The sequence below is a fragment of the Nycticebus coucang genome, chromosome 7 (assembly GCF_027406575.1).
Source record: "Nycticebus coucang isolate mNycCou1 chromosome 7, mNycCou1.pri, whole genome shotgun sequence".
Lineage (NCBI taxonomy): Eukaryota > Metazoa > Chordata > Mammalia > Primates > Lorisidae > Nycticebus > Nycticebus coucang.
The window spans coordinates 93,328,616-93,348,670 of record NC_069786.1 but is presented as its reverse complement, the minus strand read 5'-3'; the positions used below and the strand labels follow the sequence as shown (position 1 = coordinate 93,348,670).

The window sequence follows — 20,055 nt, the reverse complement described above, 5'->3', positions numbered from 1 at the left end:
AGTTTGTTAGTGAATTATCATAGCACTTAATAAAACTGGTGCCCTGTTCAGTAGATTCAGTGGCAAAGACTCATCCCCACCCCCACTGCCCCCGACAGTGTAGTTCAGATCTCAAAGTCATTGTCAAGAGTTTTCATCTCAGCATTGCAGTGGGGCAGTGGGATTCCAGTATCCTGCCTCATACGTGCTGATAAATTTGCACATTCTAACAGGCAGAGCCTCTGAGGGTGTGTTCTTTGCCTGGGTCTGTCGTGATGATTTTGATTTGAATGGTAGTTTAGTATTGCTATCCAAATCCCAAACCTCAGATGAGGCATCTGATTCTCCAGTGTACCCAGAACAAAGTGAGGCACCTTCATGATCTAATCTCGAGGCATGGTTATTTTCAATTTGTATCCAACAGGTGACTGAGAATCAATTTAGATGTTTATGCCCTTTTTGGGAGAGAAAATGTAGAGAGGAAATGGAATGACTTTCAAGCAAAATAACATTTGTAAGCATCGTTTTTCATCTCTCTGGCACGATCTGTCATGTATCTTTCTCACAGAATCTCTCATCTATTTTCCACTCTCCTGGGTTGATTGGAAGGAAATTGAGCACTTTGAATACTTTTTGTTTATTTGTTCCAGTTTTGTCTCTATTACTGTATGGAGGTGTTGGAGCTATTAATACAGACACAGAAATGTTTCCAAATCCAATATATATTTGGCTATGTCTGGTCATATCTCCTATATATTCTCTTATTATCTTAAGAGCCTGTTCATAGGACATTTTCTGGGAATCCAAAAATCATGTATAGGAAAAAATTAAACTTTTAAAGAGAATTTTCACACCCATCTCTGTGGGAAATGTTATGGGGAAGGAAGAGTTTGAAAAAAAATTAAAACTCTTTATGTTTACATTATGTTAACATTTTGTGACATTTTAAAATAATTAATTTGGTTTTCTAAAAAGATTACTTTTTACTATCACATTATAGGTTAATATAATTAATGCAACTTTTCTAAGGAAGAAAAGAATCATGTTTGGGGCCCAGGCAAAAACAGTAACTTACCCCTACATTCAGCTTTATTTATTTATTTATTTCAGATTAATATGAGGGTACACATGATTAGGTTATGAAGTTTGCACTTGTTAGGTAAAGTCCCTGTTGTAGTTGTGTCCCACCCCCCAGAGGTGTGCTGTATATCCTTACATTGAGCCCATTAGGTGGGAGCTTACCAATCCCCCCATCTCCTCCCAACTTGAATTTTTCTTCTTTTGTTGAATTTTTCAACTTTGAGTTTTTCTCCTGTGTGGGTGTGTATTAGCTTGTCTACTGGCTTCTTATTAGTATTGAGTCCATTGGCTACTAACTTTTCCATTCTTGTGATATTTTACTGGGAAAAATGTGTTTCAACTTCATCCAAATTAGTACGCGAGATGCAAAGTCTCCATGTCTGAATTCAGTTTAAATATGGCTGCTTGTTTGGTATTTCTGATGACTATTCATAGAATCAAAAATATCAACCTTGGAAGAAAAATATATGTCTAGAGAATGGATGGGAGATTTGTAGATCTCCCAAAGGATATCTCAATAGGCCTCTCCCAAAGACGTTTCACACTGAACAGCTCCAGAACCATCTTAATCTAACACGATCATAACGAGCACTAATCTCCACCCTCCACTGTCTTCTAAGGAAGTGTGTACACACACCTCTGTCACAGTCCTGCCTTCTGTGTGCCAGTCTCCTCCCACTGCACTGTCAACTCCAGTGTCAGGTGGGTGCTCTTCACCGGAGGCTCAGTAAATGCCTTGTCTAATGAAGGAAGGAAGGAATGAGTGTGGTAACAAGTGAAGGGGGCAGTAATCAAAGACACGTACACCGTCCACAGCATTGCTGCGATTCCCCTGGAAGTAGCCATGGAGCAGAACAGGTCAAAGTGCGATTCTTGTAGTACGTGTAAGAGTACTTGTCGGGATGCTTATTAAATTCAGATTGGTGGGCCCAGACTCAAACCTACTGAATCAAAATCTCTGGAAGAGCAGCATAGGAACCAGCATTTTAAAAACACTCCCTCACTGCCCTCATCCCATTTGGGATATTCACTGTGAGCAGTGGAATTTGGCAATCAATATCTAACTGGAGAATCAGTTGGCTAAAAGAGAAGGTTGCAAGTAATTATTTGTGGCAGAGAATGGGCAGATGTTGATAAATCTGCTCATGAAGAGCTCTTGTTTAAGACCCTTAAATGCTCATCCTAAAAATTTAAGAATAAAGAGCCTTGTTACTCCGCTAACAAGCCCTGAGAAAATCCTCTGAGGCACTACATAGTTCTTGGAAGAGAGTATGTGTTGTAATCCTCTATCTCTGCTCCTTTATTTCTTGAGTCCAAATGCTTTATTTGTTGCTCCCTTGAAGAATCAAATTAAACAGAAGTAATTTCAGTATTAATAACAAGATTAATTGGAGCATCCCTGATTAAAAAAACAAAACTAAATGAAATAACTTTGGAAAAATATCATGGATTACTCAATGAGGCAAGTGTAAAGATTTTCAAAAGTTTTCTTGACTGTGGCCTCACAATATTTTACAAACAGACAGGTAGGAGGATGATATTAGAAGGATTCTGGAGCTGTGTGTGTGCAGTGTGCATGCACATGTCTTGCTTTTCTATTTAGAGACTCCATGCAGCCAACTGGGCTTGTAAGAGAGTAAAGAAGACATATGAGCTATGAAGGGACAAGCTTTAAATAAACCCTCACAAACAAAATTATATTTAAAGAAGGTATTTAGGTGTACATGTTAAACATCTCGCATGTTTCTTTTTTTTGAAATTATATTCTAGCTAGGAAGTTACCTAACTGGGTGTCCAATCTGTGGCCTATGGGCCGCATGTGGATTATGTGAGGACTTTTTTGCTTATCTGTGGTGGCAAGTATCACAAAAATTATGTGTAGACTTTTTAATTTTTAAATTTTGCTTTTGCTCATCAGCTTTCATTAGTGTTTGTATTTAATCTGTGGTCCAAAATAACTCTTCTTTTTCCAGTGTGATGCAGAGAAGCCCAAAGGTTGGACACCCCTGATCACATTCCTACAATTTAAACTCTACTGTAATTTACTGGAAAATGGACACTTTTAATCCCAGTAGGAGGAGAACTGGGAAAGAGGATGGAAAGTAGTGGTCAAAGAGCAAAACCAGCAGAGTAAGCCTCATGGACATGGATGTGTTTCTAGGTTGAAGGGAGGCAACCTATAAGAAGAGGTTAAAGGTTAAGGTCAGAGGAAATAACAGTGGAGGGAACTGGGTCAAAGGCATCCTTATAAAGGGATGTAGAACCCTGAGCAAGAAGGCGAGAAGCAGGTATGGAGATCGAAACTAGCCAGAGCAAGCCTATGTCCTCCATGCTCTGGATGCGACAGGGTGCGTGTACCCTGCTCTCCACGTGAGAGGGTGAGATTAGGTATGGGATGTGAAAACAGGGAGGGACAGATTTGGAATAGTTGTTAGAGGAACCTGGGAAGGGGAAAAGCCAAGTATAAATGGAACTATGGACAATTTGTTTTAAAGACCAGTGGCATTTCTCTTGATCTTTTGGAACCTTTACCCAGTTAAAGTAAGAAATAGATTTATAATTACTTCTTTATGATACTTTAGAGGATTTAGAATCCTTCCTTTGTTAATGATTTTATATTCAGTGACTGTTCTTACTGGGGCGTAGGGTCGTTTTTAAAGACCAAATCATTAATTGTAGATGTTAAATGAGGGTAAAGAAAAATAGTTCCTACAGTCCAGGAAACAATATTTTGTCTCTGAAAATCCATGAAAAATAGACCTGATCGGAGAAATGCTGTCACTGTAAAAGTATTCTTGGCCTGGACTAAAATTGACTGCAATCCAAACAAAGGTGTGAACTTAACCTAAAGAAAAAAAATTTAATTTGGAGGACCAATTAAAATTAGTGTTCTTAGAACAAAGGAAAGGAATCAGTTGTTTGGGCCTTCCTCAGCATGGCGAGGCAGGTCTCTGCTAGCTGCAGCAGGAATGCCAGGAGCGATGGAGCTTGTGTGGTCATTTCAAAACAACTTGAACCCTGGGCCCCTGTTCTGACTTATTTCTAAGGACTTTATATTGGCCATTAAGAGTAGCTGCCACTCAATGGCAGAAGTGTTAATATCTGCCAAGGATACAAATATAATGTCATCAAAGAAAAATTTCAATCTAGAATAACCAGAAATTAATCATCCTGGATATCTCCTACTTGACAAGCACTGCTTGGCTTTAATCAGAACAGGCCCCATCAAGCTTGTGCTCTTTACCTCTTCATCCCAATTTGACCAATTTCTTGTCATATACGGGACTTCTGTGTTCTGTGCGAACCTAAATACTTATGGTACATCTTAGACATTTAGCATCAAGGGGCAAACTTTTATCCCTTTGAGTATCATAAATTGAACCAAATGGAATTTTCCATGTGGCTTATGAACCAACTAAAAGGAATTAAGTCAGGGATATACAGTTTATCCCAACCCACGTGAGCTGGTGAGTGAATCGAACACTTAACTCTAGGCCTCTTTCCTGGGAAAGGATCTGGAGGGGGAGCATACAATGCTTCTTCTCCCTTATTTCCCACTTCTGAAACTAAGCAAGAATATTCAGGTAATGCAGCATTGCTCTCTCAGGGTGAAAGTGATTTGCAAAGAGGCAGTAGTGTCCCTCTTCGAATGAGAGATGCCAGCACTGGGTTTTTGTTCAACTCCCTTCTAGGGAACATGTACAGAATTGTGTCAAGCCCTCCGTGCAGAGCTCAGACCTCTTACAATAATTCCTCTCATTCTCCTACCACCCTTCCTTTCTCTAACCATCTATAGTCCCTTATTCCCAAAGATGCTGTGTCAGAAGTATATATTCAGTTTGGCTGAATTGATTGCTTTGAGAGGAAAAAATTAATAATGTTAGAAGTGCAAAACAGTCTCACAGCAAGGTCACATTAACAAGTGCAATTTTCTTACTGTTGCTTTTTATCATAGTGATCCTAGCGCGTGCTCCTTAAAACCAGATTAGATACCAGGGCATCTTTCCTGAGGCCTCAAGAGAAAACTGTTAAAATAGTATTTTCAGTAAATTTCCCATACTCATAGCTTTTTTTTTTTTGTTTAACAGATTTTGAATTAGTGGAAACCTTTTACCCCTATTCCTGTGTTCTGTTTTGTTCAGGGTTCAGCCTTCTGTGCCCTCCAGGTGACGAATAAATAAATTTTTATGTGAAAATCTGAGATTCTCTGTCCCCATCCAAGCAGCTCTGCGCATTAAAGTAACTTTCAGAAAGTAAAGCAGCTGCCCTTGTTGCTCAGCTTGGAACAGTGCTGCAAACTTGGGGATTCCAGGTTGAGCCTGGAATGATGAGTCTAAATCATTGAGCACTTTTTTGACTGGTGGGTATATTTGTTCAGTTGCAGGTAAAGGCTCAACCAAATAGGAATTGTTTTTTTTCCTGGGTAGCAAGAAGCCTGAAGGCAGGTGGTTCAATGAATCATCCTGATTGCTTCTCACTTCTTGCTGTTCTCTCTTTAGCATGTGGCTGTCATCCGAGAATAGGGGGATGCTGAATCTATTGTTTTCTTATTAGGAAAATAACAGTTTTCCTGGGGGTCTCACCTGGAGACTTCCACTTACACCTCTCTGGTCAGAACTAAACCACATGCCACCCTTAGCTGCAAGGGATTCTAGAGAGGTATTTTAATTGGACACAGGGTTGCCTTGAACAAAATAGGTGATTGGTTGGCAAGGAAGAAGCACAATCTTAGTGAGCAGAGCCTACCCTGAGGAGACACATGATATCTTTTAAACCCAGTTTTAAGCAATTACCTGAGTATTTTCTAAATATCAGTGTCCAGGTTATATTTCTGTGATGGAACAGAGTTGTTTGCTTATGTTGTTTGTCTGGGAGAGGAAGTGATGCCCTAAGTGGGTTGTGTCTTTCCATGCTTAGAAAGAGTAGTGGCTGTTTACTGGCCTTTCCCAATAAAGAACCTTTGATTTAATAATGTGCTAAATGCAAGTGGCGTGGAAGGACTACACTTCCCAAAGTTCTTTGGCTTTTCACTATGATGAAACTATAGGGGCTCATATTGTGGGCCCCAGGAACAACCGCAGAGAGAAATCCTGCTGACCCTCACTTGACCCACTTTTTGTTTCTTTCATTTTCAAGAGAAGAAAGGTTTTTCTTCTCAGGACTGTTTCGGGGGCTTGGGACCTCTCTTTCATCTTCCTTTTGCAGCCTCTTACCTTACCCCATCGGTTTTATTCCAACTGTCAGTTGTGGTGTATTCTTAAGCTTTCCTCCCAGGAAAGGGATTTGAGGAAACGAATGAGGCTCGTACATTGGATTTCGAGAGCCAGTGTCACTGTATAATTTTTAATGTTCCTAGAAAAATCTGCATGGTCTCTTTTTCATGTTTTCTAGTTTTCATTTTCTATTCTAGGCCCCTAAGACAGAGCTTCCAACCTAGTGTGATGTGCACAGATTGTAGTGTATGAATCCAAGCCTTGGGACTTCAGGGTGTGGGGGCAGAGCCTGAGGAAGCCAGAGCCGAGGATCTTTGCCCGTCATCTCAGGTTGTAAGCATGGCTTCAGTTTACGCTAATGTGCCCTGCAAACATTACCATTTTCTTTGTGCCACGGGGTCAGAAAGCTTGGAAAGTGCTGCTTCCATGCCAGTTTTTGTGGGGTGGGGGTAGAATGGGAGGGACACTGTCCTTTCTACCCTATTTCCACACAGAAACCTAAGTGCTCTCTTTTTCCTTTTCTCGTCTTGTCTCAAGCTCTACTGCTGTTGGCCTTTTGCAAAACACCGTCCTTGCAGATGTGATGACTTGGTTTGTGTTCCTGAAACACTGTTCTATTATATTCTCTATATTATATTCTATTATATAGTTCTATTATATTCTCCCAGGCTTGCTTTTCCTTTGCTTTTTATAAAGGATTTTACAGGTGGAAGTGTACCCAACTCCTTTCTCATAAGTCAGCTCATTGCTGAAGCTGCAGCAATTTTACCCTTTGTTCTTTGCAGTTTCGTCTTTTGGCAACATTGACCACCCTGGCCGTGCCCAAAGATGCTTTCCTCCCCGTCATCTTCTTTCCTCCCCATCTTCTCTCCTCCCCTTCTCCGTCTTTCACATAAATGCAGGTGGAGAAGCTGAGGGAGATGCTGTCAATAAGAATAGTGCTCATCACTATTTTCTTCTTCATCTTTTTCCATTTGTTTTAGGACTTCTATTAGTCTTCAAGCCATGGAAAGACAAGTTATCGTTAAACTGAAAAGTGTTTCTTTGGCTTTTTCAGATGAAAATTCTCCAGCCAACTTCTGGGATTCTAAAAACAGGGGTGTGACTGGAACACAAAAAGGGCAAATTGTATGGAGAATTGAGCCTGGGCCCTATTTCATGGAACGTAAGTACCTGAGTGTGTAACATAGCTTATCGTTAAACATTGCCGAAGTATGCAGAATTCTCTGGATCTTTTTGAATATTATTTTAAAAGTTTTTGGCTTGGATTTACATATTTATGCCATGTCAACTGATGCTGGAGAATTTATTGTTTTGGAAAATGCTCATTAAACATTGTTCACATATTTTGAAAAAAAAAATGTGTGCAAGTATGCAGTTGGCCCTCTATACCATAGATCAGAAATACTCAAAATGTAAAAATATAAGGATGGTTGCATCTGTACTTAGCATGTATGCACTTTAAAAAAATCATCATTCTCTAAATAATATAATATAATAACTATTTACATAAGATTTACATTGTATTAGGTATCGTAAGTAGTCTAGAGATAATTTAAATTATACTGGAGGATGGGCAAAAGTTATTTGCAAATACTACTATGTTTTATGTAAAGGACTTGACTATCCACGGACTTTGGTATGCACAGGGCTCCTGGAACAAATCCCATATATATATATACATATATGTATATTATATATGCACACGTGTAAATATATACATGTACATACATAAAAAATATATATCAAAATAGACAGTACATATATTAACATACACCTTATGAATGTATGGGTATTTTAATCATTACATATTTTTATATACCTTTATATTTACATTTGTAATATTTATATTAATTTTAGGAAGCAAAAGGAATAATTCAAGATTTCCATTAATTTAAGAATTTTATTGGTCTTTAGAATACTTCATTATTATTTTTGCCAGCAACAGAATAACTTTACATTTGGGTCCCAGTGTTTACAAGATGTTGATGAAGATAATCTGGGCATACTGTTACGAAGGTCAGCTCCTTAGGAATGAGAAATTGGTACAGATAACTCAACCATTGCCCTGTTAATCCAATGTTATATCTATTTGTGAATTCAAATGCTTATAGGTAGTACTTGTTTCACCGAAATATCTCATCTCTTTTTATTTTGGGTGAAGCAGATTATTTGCATTTGCCACTAATAATATCAATACTCAGTACATTTTTGTGAAATAGAAAGATTGATGAATGAGTAAGTGATTTACTAATTGGTCCAGGTTAACATCTACATTTATAGAATTTATTTTTCCTTACTGTAGAGAAAAATGAGCAGTTAAAGTGTTCCTGTGTTGTTGAGCTCTGTGTGAGCATTAAGATTCCTGTATGCAAAAGATTTAATACGAGAGAGGGAGTGTGGATACTAATACTCCAGGGTTGTACTTATTAAGCCTTAAAATAAAAGCTTTTTAACTTCAAATTAATATGAGGGTGCAAACAATGAGGTTACAAGGTTTGCATTTATTATGTAGAGTCTCTCTTGTCGTTGTGTCCCACATCCAAGAAGTGTGCCACATACCCTTACATTGTGCCTATTGTGTGGGAGCCCACCAGTCTCTCCCCCTCCTCCCCTCTCTCTTATCCCTCATTCCCCTGCCCCCAACTTGAATTGAATTGAATTTTTCTCTTATGTGGATGTGTATTAGATTGTCTATTGGCTTCATATTAGTATTGAGTACATTGGACACTTGCTTTTCCGTTCTTATGATACTTTACTAAAAAGAATGTGTTTAAACTCTACCCCGGTTAATACAAAATATGTGAAGTCCCCATTTTTTAGGGCCAAATAGTATTCCATGGTACACATATACCAGTTAGTCGATCCATTCCTCAATTGATGGGCATTTATATTGTTTCCACATCTTGGCAATTGTAAATTGAGCTGCAATAAACAGTCTAGTGCAAATGTTCTTATGATAAATTGATTTTTTTTTCTTCTGGGTAGATGGCTAGTAATGGGATTGCAGGATCAGATGGGAGGTTCTTTGAGGATTCCTTCCAAAGAGGCTGTATTAGTTTGCAGTCCCACCAGCAGTTTAAAAGTGTTCCACTCTCTCCACATCTGTGTCAGCATCTACAACTTTGGGATTTTGTGATGTGTGCTATTCTCACTGGGGTTGGGTGATGTCTCAGAGTGATTCTGATTTGCAGTTCTCTGATAATTAGGGATGTAAAGTAAAAGTTTGATTAAATGGAAACCTGCTACAAGCATATCTCTATTGAAGTATATATCATTTCTTTACCTTAATAAGTTATTTTAAAAGTTTAATGTCTGTTACTTTGGATTTTTATTAAGGCATGTGACAATTTCTTCTACTTTCCTGAAGTGGGTAGGTCAGCATTCTAAAACTTTCTCTAATCCTACTCTGCCTCCTAAGGAATGTCTTATTTCCATAGGCCAATTTTCTGGCTGAACTCTTTCTTTAAACCTTAAATTACAGATAGTTTTGGAGGGAAAATGTTCATGATATAGCAAAAAGAGAGGTGGGGGAGAGCAGATACATAACAGCAGAAGCCCAGCTAATTGCATAGTCTATAGGAAACTATTTGGAAAGAAATTTGCCAACATGTGAGCAAGAGTTGTTTCTGAGAGGTGTAATTATGGGTGATTTGTTTTTCTTACCTATTTCTCCTTTTCTTTACTTCCCAAAATTGACCCAGCTGTCATGGATATCATATCTAAGAATTGAGGAAAATAACTGATAAAAGAATGTGGGGAAATGGAATGGGAAATAGCTGCTTTTACTTACAATGTGATTGCTCCTCTGAAAAGTTCGCAGGTTTTATGAAGCTGATCTAGCTGAGAAATTTTGGTACTGAACTTCAGGGGAAAAGGCAAAAACCACCTTCCTGTTGGTTACAAAATGCTGGAGGTTGCTAGTAATTATTGCCTATTGATGGGGTGTGCAGATTTATATTATAGGGCTTATAGAACACCTGGGAAGAAGTCAGTATCATATGCTTCTATAATTTGGAATATTATGTGAGGAAAAAAAAAAAACATTTACAGAGTATCCCATTTGCTCTGATTGATTTTCTTTCTGCCCCCAAATGTGTTCGAGAGTCACAGTGTACAGGCTAATTAAGCTGTTGTGAATATCTCTGTCTTGATAAATGATTTCTCCACATCTCTCCCTAGTATTTAATAGAATACTAGCTCGGCACTGAAGCGAGGATTTGGGAATGAAGAAAAGAGTAGGCTTTTTTCCTTTTTCTTTTCTCCTTTAATTTAGCATTTCCACCTTAATTCTTCACACATAAAATTGGGAGTGTTATGTAGTGTAATGATAAAACTGGAAATATTCAGTAATATATTTTTTTAAGGAGTCAGAAAGGTAGTCTAAGTTGACGGGAATTTAAAATACGTCTATCTTCATAAATCAGAATGTGTCCCCCAAATATACATCCCTACCCTTGCAATGTAAGAAAAAAAAACAAAAAAATGATGTCTGTATCAGTGCTGAGAAATAAAGCCATGGTTTTCTTTTTTTGTTGTTGGTTTGTTTCTGTTCCTTTGTTTTAAGCCCAATGTCTGGCTAGAGCATTCTTAAGGGGACTTTACAGCATCATGAAATTTTGTTTGACTCTCTGGAGCTGATGGTGTGGAACTTTAGAAAAAATTGGGGGTGGTGGGTGGTTAGACAGCTTCTAATACATTTTCCACCTCTGACATTGAAAACATACAGTCTTTAAAACTTTAACTTATATCTTTACAAAGAAAATTTGTTGATCGTTAGCTCATCAGAAGTTCTAACAAAGTAAAATTCTCTGAAAATTGATCTATTCATATTGCAGGGCAAACCTGGATTTGAGCGCTACTTAGGCTATTTGCGAATGTAAGATGGCTTTGGCTAGTTTGTAAATCCTCAAAAGAGGCAGGTGGCTCAGACTTACCTTGTTACTAGGCCTACTTGATTGAATTCAAAGGACAAAGATAGGTTCAAAGATAGGTATAAGTGTGTGTAGATGACCTACCTAGGCATTTGAGAGAAGAATCAGCTTCATCTGTACTTACTTGTCATGAGACTGTCAACTATTCTTCAAGTGAGCTTACGCTCAGAGAAGCTGAATGGGACATCCGTGCAGTATGAATTATTGAGTTTTCAAATTGAGGAGGTTTCAAAGTTCTCTTGGCATGCCAAGGTATCTATTTTATTCTATGTAGTCCTTCTAAATCATGGTCATTCGTTCATTCATATCTGCTTTTTGTTCTTTCTTTACTCTTTCCATCCATCCATCTCTTCTTCTTTTTCTTTTTTTTTTTAGACGCAGTCTCACTTTGTCACCCTTGGTAGAGTGCTGTAGTATCACAGCTCACAGCAACCTCCCGCTCTTGGGCTTAGGCAATTCTCCTGCCTCAGCCTCCTGAGTAGCTGGGAGTACAGGCGCCCTCCACAACACCAGGCTATTTTTTGTTGCAGTTTGGCTGGGGCTGGGTTCGAACCTGCCACCCTTGGTATATGGGGCTGGTGCCCTACTCACTGAGCCATAGGTGCCGCCCCCATCTATCTCGTCTATCATGAAATATGTACGGAATGTCAACTTTGTGCATAATATTATTCTAAGCACTCACTAAATCCTGGATCAATGAGTGAGCTTAGAAATAGTAAACTTAATTCTACATTACTAGGCACTGAATTGCTTTGTGATCATTAAGGAAAATAGCAAAACCTTGACATTTGTATAAATTATATAGGAATTTCACATATTTGCAAGTCTCAGTCCTGGTAAGTAGATATAGGATTAGAAAAAATATTTAGAGGTACAAATGGCAAATATGAGAGACAGTCTCATCTCTGAGTGGCACTCAGGTTGGTGCCTTGCCAAAATACATGTGTATGAATGGCTTTTTGTTTGCAGGAGACAGGGTATCCTCACTCTTTTATTTTTATGATAAAATCCCCTACTCTCACCTTCACTATTCTCAAGCCCCTTCCCACCAACATCAGAAGAGTCTTTTTGCCCCAGAGATGCTTTTTCTTTCTTCATCCTTATACTTTATATTTTGGGTTTAGTTACTTCTCTAGTCCTGTTAGGTTCCTGCCACATTTATACTGGTTCTTGTATTTTCATTGTTTTCCTACCTTTAGCAAAGGAAAGCCTGGCTATTTCAGGCTCCATTATTAGCCCTTGTTAAAGAGAAGACAACTTCTAGTCACCTACTCATGAAAAGTGAGCATGTCACAGGGAACATGGGCAAATTTCCTCAAAAGCATGAGGATTAAAATGTGTTTTACTCTTTTACAATTTGTGTCCTCTAAATAAAAGAGCTGTGAATAGGAACCATAATATTAAGAGTTCAATAAAAAAACATAGAGCAATGCTTAAAATTATGTTTTAGAATAAACTGCAATTAGCTTGATTTTTTAAAAGATTATTCTACTATTTAAGTGAAACAGAGATGATTAAAGGAAGAAAGACATTTATATTCCATCTATCTTTATGGTTCAAAATATTCAGCTTCTAGAAACTTGGAAAAAATCCAGACTTTCTAAATAGAAACAAGCTGTTAACCACTGCCTCCCTGAATCTTGTCGCTATTTAGAGTGATGGACCAAAGCCTGGTCTTTGAGGCAAAACCATTTCTTACATGGAGTGGTCTGAAGAACTTTTCTTCAGAGAGAGCTTGAAATGCACCCTTATATAAATGCCTAGGATTAATCTGACTTGAGATTGCTTTAAAAAAATAATTTTGAATAGGTAATATATGAAAAGAGTATAATGTTAAAAAAAAAATACAGAAAGAGAGAGTAAATGTCTTCCCAATTTTGTGCCACCCGGAAGGCAACCACTGTTACCAGCATCAAGTTATCTATCTGGACAAATTCTATCCATATCCAAACCCAGAAATATGTTCTTCTTTTACATGGATAGTAGAGCAATTGCTTTAACACACCAAGTCAGAATCACACACTTTCAGGCACGCTTTTATTTAAGAACAGATTTAAGTGACTCAACACTGTTCAAAGTCCCTCCTGCCTCCCCAGGCTGCCCTGTGGTAAGTCCAAAGTGACGTCTCATGAAAGATCACACCCTGCTCCCTTTTCTGTGGGGGAGGTGGAGCAGGCATAGTACTGCCCTGGAGATGTCTTTCTTTGTGTTTGTGAAAGTTAGTAGGCTAAAAAATTGAAAGTAAAGGGGCTCCTATGTCTTGCAAAGCACTTAGAGCACATCAAATTTTTATTTTTGGGTATCCTGAAGATTATTGAAAGGGGCCAGTGTATTTCCATGACCCATGACTAGCTTCAGGCTGTTCTGCAGAGACCTCAGGAGGAGAAGATGTCACTCCTGTGCTCAGCCAACAGCAGGTCCTTATAACTTAATCAACCAGGGCAGCCTTGCCCTTCTCCTGTCTGTCTGTCTCTCTCTCACACGCATTTATGATCTGAGATGTTCCCTGCCATACCGTCTAGGGAAGATGGGATCACTCATTGCTCCTTGGTCCATATTCCTCATCTCCCTGGCTTGGGAGCTGGGCTTCTCCCTCAGGGGAGGCTCTGTCACTAGGCTTGTGCTGGTTTCCACCTGCCCTTGGATCTGTTTCTCAGGAATAGCTTTTTTTTTTCCTCTTGCAGTTAGAGGTTACACATTTTAGCTGCAATAGATGCCCAGGCACCTGGGCACCAACGCCCCTCTTCTACCCTTTTGAATATTCTTTTCAGCTACCCCTTTGAATGACCAGGCTGTCCAAGCACATTAACCACAGTGCACCTCTGTCCCTCACTCAGAGCAAAGTCCCCCTGAGTAAGGGAGAGAGCTGCATTTTTCAATTTTTGTTTAAAATGTTATGCTTTTTAAAGTCTTTCATGACTTCCTAAGACACTAAGTAATATTTGTAGATGAAAACTCCCACTTGGAATGAAGCATTCCTGTATTTGAAGGGGCAGGAATCTTCACTGCTGTTCTATTCAAAGAGCCGGCTGGTCTTCCATCCAGGCACAGACAACTCCCAGTTCTGTCCAGGACAGTTTTTCTCTGTGGTTTTGTAATGGGTGATCTGTATACCTGGCTTTGCACTTCTGCAACATAGCTCTGCAGTGTTTTTTGTAATATTGCTCACAAAATTTGTTTTTATGAAATTCAGAATAAATTGATTGTACGTGTATAGTTTCAGGAATTCTATTTGGTTGCATGGATTGGAGATTTTTGTTATATCAAGGAACAAAACAACTCCTCAAAAGGGTCAGCTGGCAAAGCAGGCCTGGTTATTGACATCCTCCAAATAAAAATAAGCAGGAACCATTATTTTTTGGTCTCAGTCTGTTACCTAGCTAACTATCAAAAGCATCAGAAAACAGCAGATGGAATCCTAACTCGAGAAGGAGTTAGAGGAAGATGTCTTATAAAAATGTACTTCTCTTTATTAAAAAGTGACTGCTACTCACTCACCATTGATTTGATGGGTGAGGTGCTGCTGCCAGCAGAGTCAGGGACTGCAGGTTCCCTGGCATTCAGAGCATGATACCAATGAGCTCGTGCCCACAGAACTCAACCTTCACGCATGTCACCGAGCTTCGTTCTGTTTTGAGAGTCCTTGTGCGCGCTGCTTGGGTTTGTACTTGTGGACTATGTGCTATTGGTCTTGGAAGAAAGCTAGTGGGAGGGTGGTTTGCTTAGATATATGCAGCTATTACTATTTCAGAAGTAACTAAACCCCCGTGTTAGTGTTCGTGAAATCCATGAACACGCAAAAGAATAGTCAAGCTAGGATTCCCGCCCCCCGTCATCTCGCTGTTCCTGAAACCCAGCGCGCTCGTTCCTGCCTCCCTGCCTTTCCTCGTCCTCCCCCAACCCTCCCTAAGGGTCATCCTTCCCATCCCTCATCCCTAAGACGTTCTTGTTCCGTGATGCCTTTCCGACTCCATCGTGACCTCGCTAATCCTCTGGGTCTCTGCGCTTTCCTATCTGGTGCTCTCTCTTTTTAGTGTGTATCTTGTACTTTGTTGAGCCTGTGATTGTCCTCTCAGCAGCTACACCACGAAACACCTGCAGACCAGAAACCTTTCCTGATTCCCTTGTACTGTCCAGCACAGTGCTGGCCGTGTATTGCGGTGGGTACATAGTAAAAATATTTTGCCTGGTGATGCTAATTAAATTATGTTATTGGGTAGACCTTAGTGTACCTAAAGGAAGGACTCCATGTTTTACCCCACGACAGAACTTTTTCTGAGATGCAGTGTTTGGTCCTTGATAGGAAGAGTGCAGTGGTCCTCTTGTAATGATCCTTCCTCCTGGAAGAGGATTTTTCTGTAGTTACTGTATCTTTCTCTTAGAATAAAGAAACCAAATACTCTGTAGGAGGCTGTTCAGTAGAGTCAGAAAGTCATGGGAAGATTACCATCTGTGGGGAAATACGTGGAACCCCTCCCCCCCCCGGTTAATAATCCAGGTGACTCAGCTGAGAGAGGAGCTCCCTCTTGGAGCTCAGGATGCTGCTTAGGGGCCCCCCCGTCAGCAGCGTCACTACCTATACAGAACAAGCCCTGGGAAAACTGCGGCTTGCGGTGACACTACACTGACTCAGATGCTCTGTGTACCGAGGAATTCCAGAGAGTGTGGGTTCATCTTTGACACACTTTGGCTTCATGTGTTTTGGAATTGTAGTTAGTTTCCAAAACCACACTTGGCATTGATATTGCTCTCTATCGAGCTAAAATTATCAGAACATGTTATGAAATGTATGGATTCTCACGTGCTGTGAGATATATATAGAAAGAAGAAATATATATATAGATATCAGTTATTCCTAGATTTGATCCCTGTCCATGGATGTGTTTAAGTAACTTGGAAATTTAAGATAATATAGATTTCCAGACCCTGTCACTGGAGAACCTGCTCCCGCATACTTCCATACTTTGTTAGACTGCCGTTTTCTCTACTTCCATTCACAGCGAGCTGAAGTCTGTCTATATTGTAGAGGTTATGAGTGAGGCTGGGTTTGAGTCCTCATTCGCTCATTCCCTGTCTGTTTGACCTGCAGCAAACCTCAACATCTCATCTGTAATATGGGGACAAGAGATTCTGCCTCTCAAGGGTGACGTGAGGGTTAAATAACAACACGGATGAGAGACCTAACGTTGTGTCTGGCACATCCTGGAACACCTCAGTAAACTATTTCTATTTTGTTGTTTTCATGCATCATTTTCTGATATGTCTATGGTTTTAGAAAGTTTCAGAGAAGCACAGCAAATCAAACAGGAATTGGAATAATCTATTGCCTCTGATTTGAAAAGAAGTGTCAATTCACAGAGTAATGAGTAGGGTTGCCTGAGAGGTTGTAGGGTGCAGTTCTTCAGCTGATCCCTAAGTGAGTTGTTTCAGTGTGTAAGTTGTTGTTTTTCTCTAATTGCTTTACAGCGGAGATAAAAATCTGTTTTAAATACTACCACGGCATTAGTGGAGCCCTGCGAGCTACGACCCCCTGTATCACGGTGAAGAACCCCGCTGTGATGGTGAGTGCCCTCGTCACCAGCTTCCTCCTGAGACCCATGCAGGGACATGACTTCTATTTTTGCCCATGCAGGCCTGACAGCGTTATGAGGAACAATGAAAAAGGAAACACATTTAAACAGCGTGGGTGCTGTTTTAGGAAAGGAAATAACTTACAAGACTGGCAAAACCAAATCGCTGGTCCAAATCTGTGGAAAAAGTATGGTTTGATTTATAACAGTTCTGCATAGAGCAGGGAGCCCACTCCTACAGCCAAGAGCGAGTGCCCACCGTGGAAGGTTTTAAACTTAGTCTGGGTGGCCAGTCAGTAGGAAGCAGTAGTGTTGCATCTTAATATGAATTTTAGCCATTTTAATAGTGGGCGATTCTACCTGACAGTCAACTCAAGAGCTTTTGCCCCAAAGAGGGTGTGAGCTGGGAGTCATAAATGCACTCTTTCCTTGGGAGGTCTTAGCGCCGATCCTTCTCAATGCTAAGTTGGGATCTGGAGCCCAAAGGTACTGCGCATACTTTTTGTAAAACAGGGCTACTCAATGGCAACCAATTTATCAGTCTCTCAGTTGGAGAAACAGATATCTAATTTACTTCCGGAGGAAACTGGTTGCTTTGTACTTTTGAAAGAAAGCATGTCCATTTCCAATGTGATACTTTCCTAAGGATTATTTTTGACCATTTTGGGATTTTTTTTTTTTTTTTTAGAATCTAACAGTCTCACAATATATGGCTCCACTGCACATAGGTGGTTGGAATCAGGTAGTTTGGGGTAGATTTTAGAATCTAAGAGATATAAATCATTGCAGTTTTTATTAGTCCATTAAGGTCATGCAAACATAGTAAAAACATACTGACTCCTGTAACATAGAATCTGTGTGTGTGTGTGGACAAATATTTATAAATACTTGCAGTTTGGGGAACAGTAAATTGGTAAGTGGTCAGGCTGAAATTCAGAGAGCAATCTCTGCAGATGGCAGTTTGAAATTGTCTAGGCCCACCCTCTGTTGTCTCTGATGGCACCTGTGCCTCTGTATCAAGCTCTCTTCCCCTTTCATTTATTCAGTCGAACTGCTAAGTACTAGACATTGTGCCACTGCTACAGGTGAAATGATGAGGAAAAGATAGTCATTAATCTCACTGGTATGGTGGAAGAGAGAGACATCAGGCAAATTGTAATTATTTGGGTGATAATTTTATGGGGGGTGTGAATGGGGCGAGGAGAGCACGTACTATGTAGTAGGTTTTGTCTTGATCAGGAAAGTCATGGAAGGCGTCCCTGAAGAGGGCATGTCAGAGGGACGGTCTTATGGATGAACAGAAACTGCACAGGTAAAGGGGTGGGAAGAGCACTTCAGGCAGAGGGAACAGTGTGTGCAAAGTCCTCAACATCTAAGCACTCTGCTCACATTAAAATTATATTGCAGGGCGGCGCCTGTGGCTCAGTCAGTAGGGCGTCGGCCCCATATACCGAGGGTGGCGGGTTCAAACCCAGCCCTGGCCAAACTGCAACCAAAAAATAGCCAGGCGTTGTGGCGGGCGCCTGTAGTCCCAGCTACTCGGGAGGCTGAGGCAAGAGAATCGCTTAAGCCCAGGAGTTGGAGGTTGCTGTGAGCTGTGTGAGGCCACGGCAATCTACCGAGGGCTATAAAGTGAGACTCTGCCTCTACAAAAAAAATAAATAAATAAATAAAATAAAATAAAATTATATTGCAGTTCTCATTGTGGCAAACATAGTACAGGATATAAAAGATTAGCCCGTATTTACTATCCGAGACTTTGAAGATCACTAAGAGATTAATAATTGTTAATTACAACATCTGCGATGTCACACAGTAAGCTCTGGCATGGACTTCACTCTAGTTAATATTCTAAAAAGATTATGTTACAAAATTAGAAGAGTGAGGCTGTTTAGCATAAAACTTTTGAAAAATTCATTGTGTGTGAAATTAGATCATAGCTTCCAAACATAATTAAACATTTCTAGACTCGGACTTTTTTAGACTTGAGCAGTTTCAATATCCAGATATTGAAGGCCGTGGGTGTTTACAGTCTGGTGAACATTGATTTACTTCCTTTGATGTTGTATTGAGATCACTATGTCAAAGCCTGTGGATAGTTTGGGGATAATTAATTCACTGTAGACAGGTTTTAGAACACCTTAAAAGTATCATAGATATGCACCGGCAATCAGAATAGTACTTTTTGCTTCAAGGACTGACTAGCGGGATTGGAGGTTAATATATTTCTGACCAAGATGGAGACAGTTTGGTCTATATCCAAAACAAAAAGTCTTTGCCACATGGGCACCTCATTTGGGGGTGAGCATTATATTTCTATACTAGCATGATGGCCACCTAGGAATATGACAAGCGTTTAATTATCATTACTAATTGATAACATTGATATTCACAAAGCCCACAGTGTAGGATTATACCACGACCAAATCAAAGAATAGACCTGGAAGAAGTAACTGGCAAACTCTCCAGAGAAGAAAATGAACTTCCATCCTAATCATGTGGTATCCTTCTCACATATCCTTTTACAATGAATCAAGAACAAAAAAAAAAAAAAAGAAAAATTGTGACTTCTCTGTCATTTGTATTTTGACGTCATTGTCATTCATCAGAGTACACAGCAGTATGTGTCTCAGACACTTGGAACAGGAAATCCTTTGGCTTCAGGGAGAGATTAAAGCTGCCATCACTCACTACCATGTATTGTTTCAGTACTTGGTTGACATTGTTGCTTTTGGGTTTTCCTGGCATGAGTGTGTGGAGAGAGTTTATTTAAAAACTTCTCTCTCAGGGGGCGGAGTCAAGATGGCTTGGCAGAGTCAAGAAGCCAGCTTTCCACAGAGGCTCCCGTCCAGAAGGAGAGTTAAAAGGACAGAGATTTAGCAAGTAACCTGGTAGACTAGAGCTGCATCAAGAGATAAGGTTGAAGAACGCACATCAACCGCGCTGAGGCAAGCTACAACCCCAAGGATACAAACAAAAGGTTCAAAATCCATCACCAAGTGGATGGGAGTCCCCTCCCCCATGAGAATGGCTCTGAGTGCCCCACAAATAAATGAGCAGAGTTCAAAGGTCCTCCCACTATACTCCATGGGAGAGACCCTCTAAAAACTGGACCTACCTTCCCTACTAGGGTGCCACAGTGTTCTCCTGCCAGGCATAAAACTGTATAAAACTGTATATATTCTCTACCTGCAACTCTGAGCTCCCAGCACTCTCCTCCACTCTCACGCTGAGGTCTGGAGGCCTGTACCCCAGGAGTCCAGATTCTTGGGTGATTTC

At 40.0% G+C, this 20,055-nt stretch overlaps 1 protein-coding gene across 2 annotated transcripts in view; it reads left to right on the top strand.

The window, feature by feature from the left end:
* The window catches only part of HECW2 (HECT, C2 and WW domain containing E3 ubiquitin protein ligase 2), a 404,230-nt gene that overhangs the window by 256,613 nt on the left and 127,562 nt on the right, over positions 1-20,055 (top strand). For both annotated transcript variants that reach the window (XM_053597578.1, XM_053597579.1), the window contains 2 exons: positions 7,330-7,437; positions 16,673-16,767. In XM_053597578.1, the coding sequence (XP_053453553.1) occupies positions 7,330-7,437; positions 16,673-16,767 (203 nt within the window). The remainder of the gene's footprint in view (positions 1-7,329; positions 7,438-16,672; positions 16,768-20,055) is intronic.